The 14,935-nt window shown below is 37.4% G+C and overlaps 1 protein-coding gene across 3 annotated transcripts in view; it reads right to left on the reverse strand.

The window, feature by feature from the left end:
- The window catches only part of MYO1D (myosin ID), a 326,058-nt gene that overhangs the window by 170,825 nt on the left and 140,298 nt on the right, over positions 1 to 14,935 (reverse strand). For all 3 annotated transcript variants that reach the window (XM_077852148.1, XM_077852149.1, XM_077852150.1), the window contains exon 16: positions 9,188 to 9,395. In XM_077852148.1, coding sequence (XP_077708274.1) covers positions 9,188 to 9,395 — 208 coding nt within the window. The remainder of the gene's footprint in view (positions 1 to 9,187; positions 9,396 to 14,935) is intronic.

Here is a 14,935-nt window from a genome sequence, read left to right on the forward strand (position 1 = left end):
GGTGTATTGATAAAAATAGGTAACCTTATTTTTGTATAATATTCTCACAGTATCAGCTTGTCAGCAGAATGACAAATATTTATTATTTTGAAATTTAAAAAAAAAGATTTTATTTATTTACTCATGAGAGACACACAGAAAGGCAGAGATAGAAGCAGAAGGAGAAGCAGGCTCTCCACAAGGAGCCCAATGTTAGATCTGACCCCGGACCTCAGGATCATGACCTGAGCCAAAGACACTCAACCACTGAGCCACCCAGGCATGCTTTATTTTGAATTTTTAAAAAAGATCACCAACTCCCCTATAATTCTCTCCTGAACTCCACGTAAAATTGGAAACAATCACACATGAATTAAGCCCACATTTTGAATATTTTCTCTTACTAGCTTGAGGGCCTTTTCCTCCTTCCTCAGCTTTATCATAGCCTCTTTCTCACACTCACTTATTTTCCACCCTTTTTCTCCAGTCATTCCTTTGTCCCCCCATATCTGGCTTATGAAATTGTGCCAAGTTTGCTATGGCCTAATAATCAAACCACTACCATATTCGAATCAGGAAGCTACCAGACAAGCAAAAATAAAACTCTGGGAGCCTCTGGATCATACGAGGCCAACAGATCTGAATACTTAGAGTGTGAAGCTTCTAGTATTTCCGACCTAAACATGTCTATAGTTTCACAAGAGAAATTTACCAACTGACTTTAGATTCAAACTTGACTGTAGACTCCACAGTTCCTAGTGCCATGGGTGCTACAAGTTCTGGGCCACATATAGGATGGAATAAAAGCTGAAAAACTCATAGCATGTAGTGTGAAGCAAGTCAGGGGCTAGCATGATTTAAATTTCCAAAGGACTGGCAGCTGTCGCATTTGTGAGCTTAAAGAAAATAATCAAGGATAATGACATGTGCTTACTAGTAGTAATAACAGCATGAGTAGTAATCACAGGGTACCCACAAACTGCTTGGAGGAAAATGATTAAAGCTTTAAGATACTACTTTAAGAGAGAAGGTCTATGTTTATTTTTTTATTTTTTATTTTTATTTTTATTTTTTTTTAAATTTTTATTTACGATAGTCACACACAGAGAGAGAGGCAGAGAGATAGTCACAGAGAGAGAGAGAGAGAGAGGCAGAGACACAGGCAGAGAGAGAAGCAGGCTCCATGCACCGGAAGCCCGACGTGGGATTCGATCCCGGGTCTCCAGGATCGCGCCCTGGGCCAAAGGCAGGCGCCAAACCGCTGCACCACCCAGGGATCCCCAAGGTCTATGTTTAGTAGCCTTCAGGATGTGACATAAGAAGGGCCTTGACCTCTTAACTACACTATAGCACACTGGAAAGGATAATTCTATTCCTAGAGCTAGGATCAAAGCTGTGTGATCTGAAACAGTCCCAGTATGTCATATGGTGACTAATTAAGTTCTCTATCTACAATCAACTATAGATACCCTTTAAGAAAGGGCTATTTTCCCAAATGAAGATGAATTCAAAAAAGCACCTATCTGTCCTATAGATGGGTCAAGAAACCCATTCTTCAAATCCATTAACCTATTCCAAATTTGTTAATGGCCACACAAAAGAGAATCTTCCCTCATATTTTCTATTTCCCTTTGAGAATCCATCTTTCATATCATGTTATATGACAGTTTTGATCTTGGCCTGATCAAAGTGACAGTGTCACTCCTTAAAGTAAAAACATAAATTTAAAACTATATACATACCAAAAAGGGAGAGTTTCTTGAGAGGATCCATTACCCATTCCTTTCCCAAGACAGCAACATATTTTAAACAGAATGTGTACAGAATATTAGAGAATCATGATTCTTTGTAATACATCTGGTGTGATATTTTCATAAAAAATATTATTAGAAATTATTGTTTTCCTCAAGGTTTCCCCAACTATGCAACAAATGAATGTCTTATTTTCTGAGAATTAATGAACATAATACATAGAAGACAAATGATAAAAAAGCCAAAACCAGTCAAGTCCAAGTTGAAAAAGGAAAAAAGCTACTAAAAAACCAACTTGACAGATTAGCCTCACAACACACTTACTCATTACACACGTCAACTCAGCCCCACGTGCTGCTGAGCTGACTACTGATCTCTCAGCACCTCCTTGCTTAAAGCTATAATTGAGAAAACTTTAAATAGTTCTTCAGTGCTGCCTAGAAACACCATCTTATCCGATTTCTCATTCAAATGTGATGTAAGGAACACACACAGACTCATATGTAGAGGGTAAGTGAAGCAATTATGTATTATGAAAGGAACAGAAGTATGGTCTTAAAAAAAAATCTCACTGGCTATCCCGATTCATTTCTTTTAGACATGTAAAAATGTGTACACAACAATTGGGGTTTTGTATAAAAGCTCTTTTCAATATTCAGGCAAAACATTCAGGTTTTAGGTCATTCAGAAAGGATGTTTATAAGAATAAAAATATCTAGTGCTTCAGTGAGTCCAGCTCTTTCATGCATCAGCTGGTGGGAGCATAAATTGGTCCAATCTTTCCAGAAGCTGTATGACAATGGGTACAGAAAATCTTAAAAGTGTGTATCTTTTAAACCAAAAATTTCTGTCTGAGAATTTATTCTAAGAAAATAATCAAGGATAATGACATTTGCTTACTAGTAGTAATAACAGCATGAGTAGTAATAACAACAGCTAATATGTATTGAACTCTGGGTCAGGCACGGCTCTAGGTAAGCAGAGCTGTGCACTGCAGTGGGACCTACAGAATGAAAAACAAGAAAAACCTAAACATCCAGTAATAGCAGATTGACTAAGGAAGCTCTAATAAATCAAATTAAGGACAAAGAAGGCTCTTATAAATACACAAATAATGTTTACTCATGTAAAGATTGGACAAAAAAGTATTACATAACTAGGTGACATGATTTCATTTATATTTAATATAAAATTGTATTTTAAAACTATAAAATTATTTGTATATTTTTCATTTTTCTGCATGAATTTCTATTGCAACTACTTAGGTACTACAAAACTAATAAAAGTCTTTGAACTCTAGATGATTTTTTTTTTTGAAAGACTTATCTATTCATTTTAGAGAGAAAGCAAGTGAGCAAGAAAGCAAGCACAGGGCAAAGGGAGAGGGAGAGAGAATCTCAAGCAGACTCTGCACTGAGCATGGAGCCAACATGGGGTGCAATCCCACGACCCTGAGATCATGACCTAAGTTGAAACCAAAAGTTGGATGCTTAATGGACTGAACCATCTAGGCACTCCTAAGATGATTATTTCTTGTTTAAAGATTTATTTATTCATTTGAGAGGGGGTGAGATGGGGTAGAAGGAGAGTCTTAGGCAGACTCTGTAGTTAGTGTGGAACCTGACAGGGCTCAATCCCAGAACTCCAGAGATTACAACCTAAACTGAAACTAAGAGTTGGACATTCCACTGACTGTGCACCTAGGTGCCCCTAGGATGGTCTGTCTTTAAAAAACAAACAAATCGGGATCCCTGGGTGGCGCAGCGGTTTAGCGCCTGCCTTTGGCCCAGGGTGCGATCCTGGAGACCGAGGATCGAATCCCACATCGGGCTCCCAGTGCATGGAGCCTGCTTCTCCCTTTGCCTGTGTCTCTGCCTCTCTCTCTCTCTCTCTCTCTCTCTCTCTGTGTGACTATCATAAATAAATAAAAAATTTAAAAAAAAAACTAAAAAACAAACAAATCAACAACATCAAAAACTCCCCCCAAAACCAACATATTTGTAACAATTTCATAAATCTCCTAAAATACCAAGCATATGACCAAGTATATAAAGATGAACAAGATACACTAAACAAATTATCTGTAATTCTTGATACTGAATACTTTGAGGTTTATATAGTTACAGTGTGGAAATACACACTTTTTTATGAATCAGAAAGTAATCCAATTTGTATCTTTTCTGTAATCTCTGGTTTTGCAGTTTGTTCCTCTAAGAACAACAATTTTGGAGGTTCTGGTTTTAGTTAACATAATTGATTTTGCCACTTCCAACTTGCTGTTAAATCTCTCTGGAGGTACAGAAAAGGTGAGATAATAACCTGAAAGCTAGGTTCTCACATGTTAGAACCTGTAACACAGTATGATATTGGCATAGGAATTGCCAATGGAATAAAATGGTGAGTCCTGAAAATAGACTCAAGTATATATGGGAATTTATTGTTAGACAAAAGCAGACTTTTAATTTAGTGGAAAAAAGAAGAATTTTTAAATAAACTGAATTAGAATAGCTTGCTTTTAACTTGGAACAACAGAGTTGGACCCTTATATAATACCAATTATAAAAACTAAATCCCAGATCCATAACTTTCTTGAAGAAACTCAAAGATCAAAGAAAAAAAGATAAGAAATATTAAGTGGAAAATTTCATGTCAAAGAGTATATTTTAAATGGATTCAAATGACAAATGATAGCTTAGGAAAAATAATTGCAATACATAAAGATAACAGCTCCCACAAGTTCATAAGAAAAAGACAAACAACCCAAGAGAAAAATGGGCCACGGATACAAATAAGCAAATAACTGAAGAGGCAATCCAAAAAGGACAATAAACATACCCTCATGAAGAGTCATAGGAATACAAAATTAAAGTAGACATGAGTTACTACTTCTTACTGATAAGAGTGGAAAAAGTCCAAAAGCCTGGTAAAAGTCACTGCAGTTAAAAAAACATTAGGGAAAAGAAGTTCACTTACGTTGTGGGCTACACAATGTGAACTGTTAGTATGTATGATGATTACAAACATGTACACCCTTCAAGCAATAATCTTTCTCATGGGAATCCAGTGCATAGAATGAAGGCTGTAGCAAAGAAGTATCTAGTACACAGGATGAAGTATTCCTACATGTATAAGGAAGTCAATTAAAGTTATGGGAAGATAGTGGGAGTATACAGAAAGGAGTTAACACAGCAGGCCTGAGACTGTATCCTTAGAAAAGCCTGATTCCAAGGTTGGCCCTTGGCCAGTGTCTGCAAACTTGACTGGGTAGTTTTATATGCTGATATAAAACCTTCCCTAAATGATAAGAGTGGCTCTATTTGGTTATACTGCTTGTGCAAACAACGGGATTTATGCTGCATATCTGATTTCCTTCTCGAGTCTGGGATTTCAGCACATGTTAGTCAGAGGGTGCCTACATAACCAATCCCCAGTAAAAACTTTGAGCACTGAGTCTCTAATGATCTCCCCTGGTACACAGCACTTAGCACGTGTTGTCACATTTCTGAAGGAATTAAGCATGTCCTATGCAACTCCACTGGGAGAGAACTCTTGGAAGCTTGTTTCTGGTTTCCTCCAGATTTTGCCCCATGTGCCTTTTCCCTTTGCTGATTTTGCTTTGTATCTTTTTGCGGTAATAAATTTAATTCATGAGTACAACTATATGCTGAGCCCTGTGAATCCTTCTGGTGAATTACCAAAATTGGAAGTGGTCTTAGGGATTCTTTGACATACGTGGCAGGACGAGATGTGGGCAGAGAAGGTAAATATTGGAAAAAGAACAACAAAATCTTATTTAAAAAAAAGAGAAATGTGCTCATAAAAAAGTCACCACACGAATTATCTCATTTATATTATAGTACATGTTGATATGCGCAGAAAGATATTAGAAAGGATGACCACCACAACGTTAATGGCTTGTGATCTCTGGATGGTGGGATTTTAGGTGATTTTCCATGGTTTCTCTTACACTTTTCTATATGATTTGAATTTGTTTTTGCAATAAGTATGCTTTAATTGTATAATCATACAATTAAAAAAGATAAAGCTATTTTTAATTTAAAAAGGAAAAATAAAAGTCAATTTTTGGAGATTCTGGTTTAAGATAGCATTTTCTGGGATGCCTGGGGGGCTCAGCGGCTGAGCCTTGCCTTTGGCTCAGGGCATGATCCCGGAATCCCAGGATCAAGTCCCACATCAGGCTCCCTGCATGGAGCCTGCTTCTCCCTCTACCTATGTCTCTGCCTCTCCCTTTCTCTCTCTCATGAATAAATAAATAAAATCTTAAAAAAAAATAGCATCTCTTGATGCTGCCTCCCCTAACTTCCTGTTCCATTTCTGTAAGATTACAGAAGAAAATAAAAATACACAGCACATGAAAAGGTAGGTGACTGATGACCTATTCCCAGAAGCTGAGAGAAATTTCCAATAATTTTATGGCCCGTGGAGTTGGTTTAAAGAACAAATCATTAGATCACCTATAGTCTGCCTGAGAGTTCAGAGGAAAATCCTTATTTTATTTCCTGCTCCACTGCTTTATGGTTCAGAAATTCAAGATCTACAACACTGAGCAGACTGGACAGCTCTTCTCCCCTGGCTTAGGTGATAGCTGTTGAAGTAGACATTCTTTCTCCTTTAGCATCTCCCTTTTCTAAATAGAAATCATGATTTCTCACCAGAAGGAAAGCAGAGGTGCTGTAGAGAGAACAGAGAAAGGAAGAACCGTAGTAGGTGTGCATACCTACTATGCAAGAGTTGGCTCATGGGGCTGGGCGTGCAATCTGTGACTAGCAGAGCTGTAAGATGAAAGCCTGTGGGACGCGTCAACTGTGGAGGAAGCGAACAAACTGTGACAGGAGATGTAAGAACAGGATTCTACCAGCAACCACATGGACAGAAAGTAAGTTCAAGGTAGGCGACTATACAATGTATTATCCATAATTATCCATATCAAAAGTGACACTTTTGAGAGCAAAAGGGGTATGAGAGACAACAGTCATAAACCTGGACTGTTCCAAATGAACGGGGAGGGAGGGTCACTCTCGTTAGGGCCAAACCCTGAGCCTGTGTCAATCTCTTCAAGGGGTATAAAGAAGAAAAGCAAAGTTTTGGATCTGCCAAAAGAACAACAGAAAAATACCATTGGTAAGTACTGAAGATCAAAATAAAGGATTTGAATATATGGAAGAACAGATATGTGAAAATAATTCACCATAGCAAACAGAAAACAGACACCCAACCTGCGTAAAACAGAACTGAGCAAAAGCAATACAAAAAAAAAAAAAAAAATCAGTTAAGAGAAGGAAATTGTCTCAGGATGAAATAGAATTTAGTACTCCATTTTGAGAGATTTTCCGAAGTTCTTGAAAAAAATAAATAAAAGAGACCAAAACTTAGAAACAATTGGAAGGGAAGGAAAAAAAAAAAGTTCATTATTTGCACATGATATAATCACTTCCCCAGAAAAACTAACAATCAACAAGGTCTCACTCTGGATACAGGTAAGTCAACAGAAGCCCATATTATTTCTCTGTATCAACACCAGGATATAGAATAAAAAATTCATAGCAGTAACAAAAACAATAAGGAATTAACCATGAATTGACCCTGAAGGCCTTTCTAAATCTAAAGGTCAAAGAATTGATTTAAATAAGCCTATTCTATACTCTTCAGATGATTTAATATTGTAAAAATGTTAATTCTTTCAAATTAATCTATACATTCAATGTAATCCTAATAAAAATTATTGTTGAATTTAATGAACCCAATAAACACACATTAACATTTATGTTGCATAATAAGGTATATATGTAAATTAATCCACCTTCATAAAGAGTAAGAAAAAGATGACTTCTACTAAACACTAAGACATACTGCAATAAAAACAATGTGGCATCATTGTAAAAAAAAAATGGCAACGGTATAAATAAACATTCGGAGACAGAATATATACACATGACAACATATGATAAATGTGGCACCACAAATCAAACTGAAAAGGACATATTGTTTAGTAGATGGTACTGAGAAAATGGTTCACCATATAGAATAAAATTGGATTCCTGTGCAAAACCACATATATAGGTAGGTTCTAAATGGATTCAAGACTTAAATGTGGAAGATGAAAGTATACAGTTCAGAGGAGAAAACAGAGGCTAGTATCTTTGTGACCTGAGGACAAGGAAAGCCCTGTCCAACAAAATTTAAGACGAAGAATTGAAGAATTTGATGATGTCAAAATTAAGGATTCTCTTCAGGGCTCCTGGGTGGCTCAGTCATTGGGCATTCAACTCTTGGTTTATGCTCAGGTTATGATCTCAGGGTTGTGAGATCAAGCCCTGTGTCAGGCTGTGTCCACAATGGAGCCTGCTTAAAGTCTCTCTCTCCCTCTCTCCCCTGCTGCCCTCTCCCTCTTAAAAAAAAAAAAAAAAAAAGTATTTAAAGTATCTAACAATGTAAGTGATTAATGTCCAAAATACTCAAGGAATTCCTGCTTATTAACAAGAAAATGATACCAGCTCCAGGAGAAAAATGGAAAAGGATACAATCCAGCAGTTTATAGGAAGAAAGCAAATACGCATTTAATGAGATGCTCAGGCTCAATGGTAACCAGAGAAATACAATGTAAAGCAACAGTGAGATATCATTGTACCTATTAGTCTTGTAAAACTGAGGTGACTGGATGCTACTAGTCAGGATGTGGGCACACAGTAACTCCCTGAGTGAGCTGGTGCAAACTGGCAGTCCTTCCGGGGAAAAAACAGGCACTACTTAGACCAATCAGGTCTGTGTACACCCTCTGACCCAGCAACTTTTCTCCTGGTATATATCCCATAGAAAATATACATCTCACAGAGACACAGTATTTTTAAAAAGTTACATATATAATTTTTTAATATTAAAATTGTTCATATGGAAGGCTTGGAAATGGGTATGGCGGATAAAAAAAAAACAGGAGTGAGTGAATGAAGTAAGAAGTACCCCCCCCCCAACCACCACCATCACACACACACTGAATAATGATGATTGCTACTATGATCTAATGAGCTTTAAGTCAGCACTCCCACTCCTCAGTCAAATTCTGGTGCTGGGTAATGATGGTGAGCAGGGGGTGTTAAACGCATTGGCAAAACTTTTGAATTACAAGATTAAAAACAAGTTCTTTACCCAGTAAGGCTGAGGGAAAAACCCCAGTTAATTATAAGAGACAAAAAGTTGGCTGCTTCAGAATCTCTCCAACTTTAAATACAAGAAGATAAAACGTCTCGAGTTTTGAGGATAGAATAATTTTGAGTTCAAGCAGCCAAATAAATTTTCCATGTGTGAAGGCAACAGAAAACATTCTAAGATATGCATAGATACAAAGAATATGCCATTGTGAATATCAAAGAAAACATCCAACGAATTTTTAAGAACATAAAAGCAAGACCCGATCTTTATATATAAAATATAAAATTACCTTTTGTAGAAAGAGGACAATCCTTATGAGCATCTGGGCACGGAGTTCTTCCAAGGTAAACAGTGTTCGGGGTGTTCGAATGAAAATTTTGGTTTTCCCATAAGCTACGTCATCCTGAAAACCACAATGTTCAATTAGCTTCTTGACAGCCTCTTTGTCTGAAGGGAGGTCATGGTTGGGCCAGGTGAATTCAGAGATCATCTTGTATCTGTGTGAAAAATGAACAGGGTACACATTAAGAGAGAGAAACCTTATGGTCTCAGATGCAGAAAGACAATTTAATAAATTCAAGACACTTCAAAGATGGAAAAAAAAACCCTTAATAATGAATTCTATTCATTAAGCTGATAAGAGATGTAGAAAAAGACTTTAATAAGAAACAACACTCCTCATGATAAAGACTCTTACTAAAGTAATGATAGAAGGGCACTTCCTTAATCTAGTACAGGCTAATTTACCAAGAACCTACAGCAAATATCATTCGTAAAATGGGTAACCTTTACAAATTCTCTTTATGGGGCAGCCCCGGTGGCTCAGCGGTTTAGCACCGCCTTAGGCCTGGGGTGTGATCCTGGAGTCCCAGGATCCAGTCCCACATCAGACTCCCTGCATGGAGCCTGTTTCTCTCTCTGCCTGTGTCTCTGCCTTTCTCTCTGTCATGAATAAATAAAATCTTTGAAAAAAAAAAAAACAAAAAACAAATTCTCTTTATGCACAGAAATAAGACAAGGATGCCTCAATCACGGGATTTCCAGCCAGCATAGAGAGACCAATAAATAAACTGGTATGATTGGGGAAGGAACGAAATTAACATTATTTATAAGTCACTTCAAAGGAAATGAGGCAGATATTCGGGTGAAAACTATTACCATTAAAAGAAAATTAAGCATGTAAGATCAATATACAAAAACCATTTGTGTTTCTAGGTACAAGTAGCCAAGTTGGCTTCTTGTAAGGCAGCTTGCTACACACCAGCTTCTTCATGAGTGAAAATGAGTAAGATGGAAGTCATAGGGTCACAGCCTTCTTTCAAAAGTGACCTTTTATTACTTTTGCCAAATTCCATTTTTCTAGAAGTAAATAATTTAGGGCTAGCCCACATTTAAGGGAAGGGTACTGCAAAGGGCATGATGATGAGTACCAAGAGGTGGGAACACTGTGACTATCCAAGAAGGCTGCCAACCACAGTACTTCTTTCCCCCCCATGCCAAGCTGTTTAACACATCTAGCCAAGTCCAGTAATTCTTTTCCTATACTGCATCTGAATTTTAATCCATATAGGAAAGGCTCCTCTTCCCACTCAGATTACAGAGTAATTCATTTACGTATTCTTCTAGTAGTCAGATGTTTTCACTGTTTACATTTAAATCTTTCATCCACTTTATTTTGGTATACAGTGTGAGGTATGGATCCAATCTTACCTTCTGACAAGTGGCTACCCAGTTGTTCCAACACTATTTACTGAAAAGTGATTTAATATGGCATTTTAATCATATGCTATGCTTTCATATGTACTTCAGTATAATTCTGGACATCCTGGTCTGTTTCACTGCCGTCTGTCCAGCTCTGCATCAGTTCCATGTGGTTTTAATTAGATGTCTTAAGTATATTTTAATATCTGGTGGTCTCTTCTCATCCTTTTCTTTACTTTAAAATTTTTTAAAGATTTATTTATTTATTCATGAGAGACACACACAGAGAGAGGCAGAGACATAGGCAGAGTTTTGGAAAAGCAGGCTTCTCGCTGGAGCCCGAAGTGGGACTCGGTCCCGATCCCGGGATCATGCCCTGAGCTAAAGGCAGACGCTCAACTGCTAAGCCACTCAGGCGTCCCTCATCTTTTTCTTTTTAAAAGGTCTTTCTAGCTATTCCTGCCTGCTTATTTTTCTATGTGAACTTTAGAATCAATTTACATAGTTCCAGGGGAAAACAATCACAAAACAAACAAACAGATCCTTGCTGGTATTTTTATTGGGCTCCCGCATTAAAGCCATTAAATCTGTCCATGATGTTGAACCATCCTAAGAACAAGGGATGTCTTTCCACTTGTTCAAGTCTACTTTTGTGCCCCTTGGGAGTCTTTAAATGGTCTTCATAGGGCTTCACACATTTCTTGCTGAGATAATAGGTACCTAAATGGCTTCTGATCCCTTCTTCTTGATGGATCTCTCATTTCTTAGCTTCCATGACAGCATGATCTCCCTGATTTCCTTCTGTCTCTCTGGATATTTCTTCTCAATCTCATTTTCTGGCTACTGCTCCTCCATTACCGGAACCCCAAATGTTGGAGTACCCCAAGGTCCATAACAGATTCTCTTCTATGTACGACCTCTCCATGTCACCTCATCTATTCCATCCACTTTATTTTGCAATTCATGAATTTATTATCCATAGCCCAGCTCTCAGTTCTGAGCTGCAGATGCATATACACAATGCCTAAATAACTCTTGAGGGCGTGTTACATTTCTCTTTCACTTTCCCACCTCAACACCCTCAGTTACTAAAGCCAGAATTGTTATTTGATCCCTTCTCTTTTCTATCAGTCCTTCCAATTCATCATCAAATCCTACTGGGTCTACCTCTGAAATATACTTAAAATTCAACTACTCTTGTCTTTACTGCCACAGTTCTAATCCAAGCCACCATCAAGCTTACTACAATAGGCTCCCAAATTGTTTTCCAGTTCCTTCCCAATCCATTCTGCTAACTCAGCTGCTACAGTACATTCCTAGAATGCCTTACCTCATTTTTATCTTTTACTGCTCTCCTGCTTCAGCACTATGTACTCTAATCACATTGGCCTTCTTTAGGGTCCTGTAGTGTGGTTGCCTCTTCCCTGCATCAGAGCTTTTGCCTTATGTTGTTCCCATTGCCTGGAATGCTTTTTAATCTACTACTTCAAAGGCTGGCTCCTTCTTATCCTTTAGTCTTTTACTGATATTCTTTCATCAACCATCAGTCCCCATTATTTCTCTCTATACATTGGAAAGCCTACCACTCCCTTGCCAGATAGGCAGAGAAACAACCAGATGAAAGAGTTCAAGTATGAAGGGAGAGGTAATATCACGTGAAAAAAGGAAACAAAATCAGGATCATCCCAAATTCGTTGTAGAGCCAGAATAAGATCCAACATTTGGGCTATAGTACAGGTAGTAATGGGGTGTTTGAAGTTTTAGGCATATGACAGAAGCTGGAAATAACCACCTGCCACAATGCTCAGCTTAGGCATTCTTCCTTTCTTCCCGATGGTGAAATGACATGACCCCAGTTCTCCCACAAACTAGCATCCTGAACTTGTGAATTAAAAAGCTGAATTCATCTGCTTCCTGACAACTAGTATTATCTCCCTGAAAGACTTGAACAGCTTTTAAGGTTATCAGAACATTTAAAATCCTTCTCTCTCTTTTTTCAATAAAATAAATGAAAATAAAGAAAAGTGACAAGTAAAAATTTAGGTTCAAATCTATCTTTAATAAACCTGTAGAATCTAAAAGCAAAAACTGACAGTAGAAAAATCTTTCTTTTTCTTTTAAATTGTGGTAAAATTTACATACAGTAAAGGTACACCTTCAGGTATATAGTTCAACAAATTTTGAACATTTTAGCACCATGAGTCCAATACATACTGTCTATTGCACCCCACTTCCACTGCTAGTTAGTTTAACTGGTATGACAATAAAATAACATGGCAATTTCTCAATCTGAACAAATTCATTTTATGTAAAGTGGAAGATAAAGTCTGCAGAGTAGAAACAGGCTCTTTTCTCAGATGCACACTCCACGGCCTCACACAGCACCCTTTCTGGATGACTCTATAGAGACGACCTATTCTCAACTTACATAATCATCAATTAGACAGACTTGTCTTGCCAATTCTGTCTTTTAAAAGGTAGGTTTAACACGTGTATTTTGATTATTAACATGTGTCCAATGTCTCAGCTTTTAAAATATTTTCTATTAGGTATGCTTTCTTGCCGCTGCTTTTTATTGTTCTTATCTTGGATATTGAGTTTTCTTTATTTCATTTTATCTTCTCCTTTGATTTGAAAGCCATCTGTTCAATTGGGAGCCAATACACTGATGGCAAGCTCAGAAGGCAACTGCCTGAGTTCAACAGGCTCCTAAAGGCCACAATTTGGCTCTGTGACCTGGGGTTACTCAACCTTTCTGTGCCTCCATTTCCTCATCTGCATAAAAATGGAAGGTACCATCCTTTCCTTATCTGGTTGTCACCTTCAGTGACTTACTACTCGTGGGGCTCTCAAAGCAGTGCAAATCTCTCCTTCGTTGATGAGATTGTGTTTATCTCCTTGTAAGCCCTACCTATCCTGAATGGTCTGCCATTGTCTGCCTTTAAAATCCTTCCTCTTCCTCTCTTTAAATAATGATGGGGCTAAGTTATACCCAAAGCTCACCCTACAGACTATTTCCTCAGAACCTTGCAGAAAACACCAAACAAAAATACCATTTTAAAAGAGGTGTATTTTTTTTTTCTTTTAGAATGTAAGCTCCACAAGAGCAGGGACAATGTTTTCTGTATGTTCTATTGTGCCTAGTATACTGTAAATGCTCAATAAATATTGATGATGGGAGGCAGTGAGTCTTGATGATAAGGTTGAGAAACTGAAATCCAAAAAAAAAAAAAAAAAAAAGCAGTGCCTGGGATATATAGTGAGCATTTCACATTGTTAGCCACTGTTATTATCATTGTCTTAAAATTTTTAATATATAAAAAGTATATTTTTATATGAAAATATATGATTATTTTTTCCTGTCTAGTTAATTATCATCTATATCTTTTCCATAAACAGTACAAAAGTCTTTACTTCTCTGTACTTTTCACTTCAATTTTCATTTTTGTTCAATTTTTACCAAAGGCTTTTTCCACTTACAATGGACACGTTCAGATTTTAAAAATAGTTTCACTAATTTATTTATTTAATATTAGTGTTTGCATTCCATTTTTCTCTTCTGCATTTGTTTTTCCTTTTGCTCTAGAAGATTTTTCAGAGATCTCTGAATAGTAAACTTTTTGAGCCTATATATGTCAGAAAATATTTTTATTGTACTCACACTCTTAAATTATAATTTGGCATAGAATGAAATTTTTAAGATTTATTTATTTGAGAGAGAGAAAGAGAGAGAGAGAGAGTGTGTGAGTAGGGGAGGGGCAGAGGGGGGAGAGAGGAAGAGAGAGGGAGAAGGGAGAAAGAAAGAGAAAGAGAGAGTCCTCAAGCAAGCTCCCCACTGAGTATGGAGCCCAAAGCTTGGGATCATGACCTGAGCCTAAATCAAGAGCTGGCTGCTTAACCGACTAAGCCACCCGGGCATCCCCAGCATGGAATAAAATTCTAAGCATTAAGTTCATCCCCTGTCATTATGAAGATATTGCTGCTTTGTCTGTCTGCATCAAATGCTGCTAATGAGAAGTCTGATGTCTGTATGATTCTCACTCCCTGGTAGTACTTTGTCTTTTCCTGGGAGCTCTAAGTATTTTCTTTTATCTCTAACATTCTAAAAGTGACCATAATGTATGTTTCATTTTTTAAGGATTCACATGCTTTACACTCAGTATATTCTTTCAATTTGAAGATTGTTGTCTTTTTCTGGTTCAGGAAAATTCCTGGCCACTATTTGTTCAAATAGTGCTCCTCCCCTCTTCTCTCTCTTTCCTTCAGATGCTCCTGTTGAACAAGTGCTGGCACTCCTGGATCGACCTTACACACTGCCTGAATTTCAGTATTTCCC

This window comes from Canis aureus, chromosome 16, assembly GCF_053574225.1.
Source record: "Canis aureus isolate CA01 chromosome 16, VMU_Caureus_v.1.0, whole genome shotgun sequence".
NCBI lineage: Eukaryota > Metazoa > Chordata > Mammalia > Carnivora > Canidae > Canis > Canis aureus.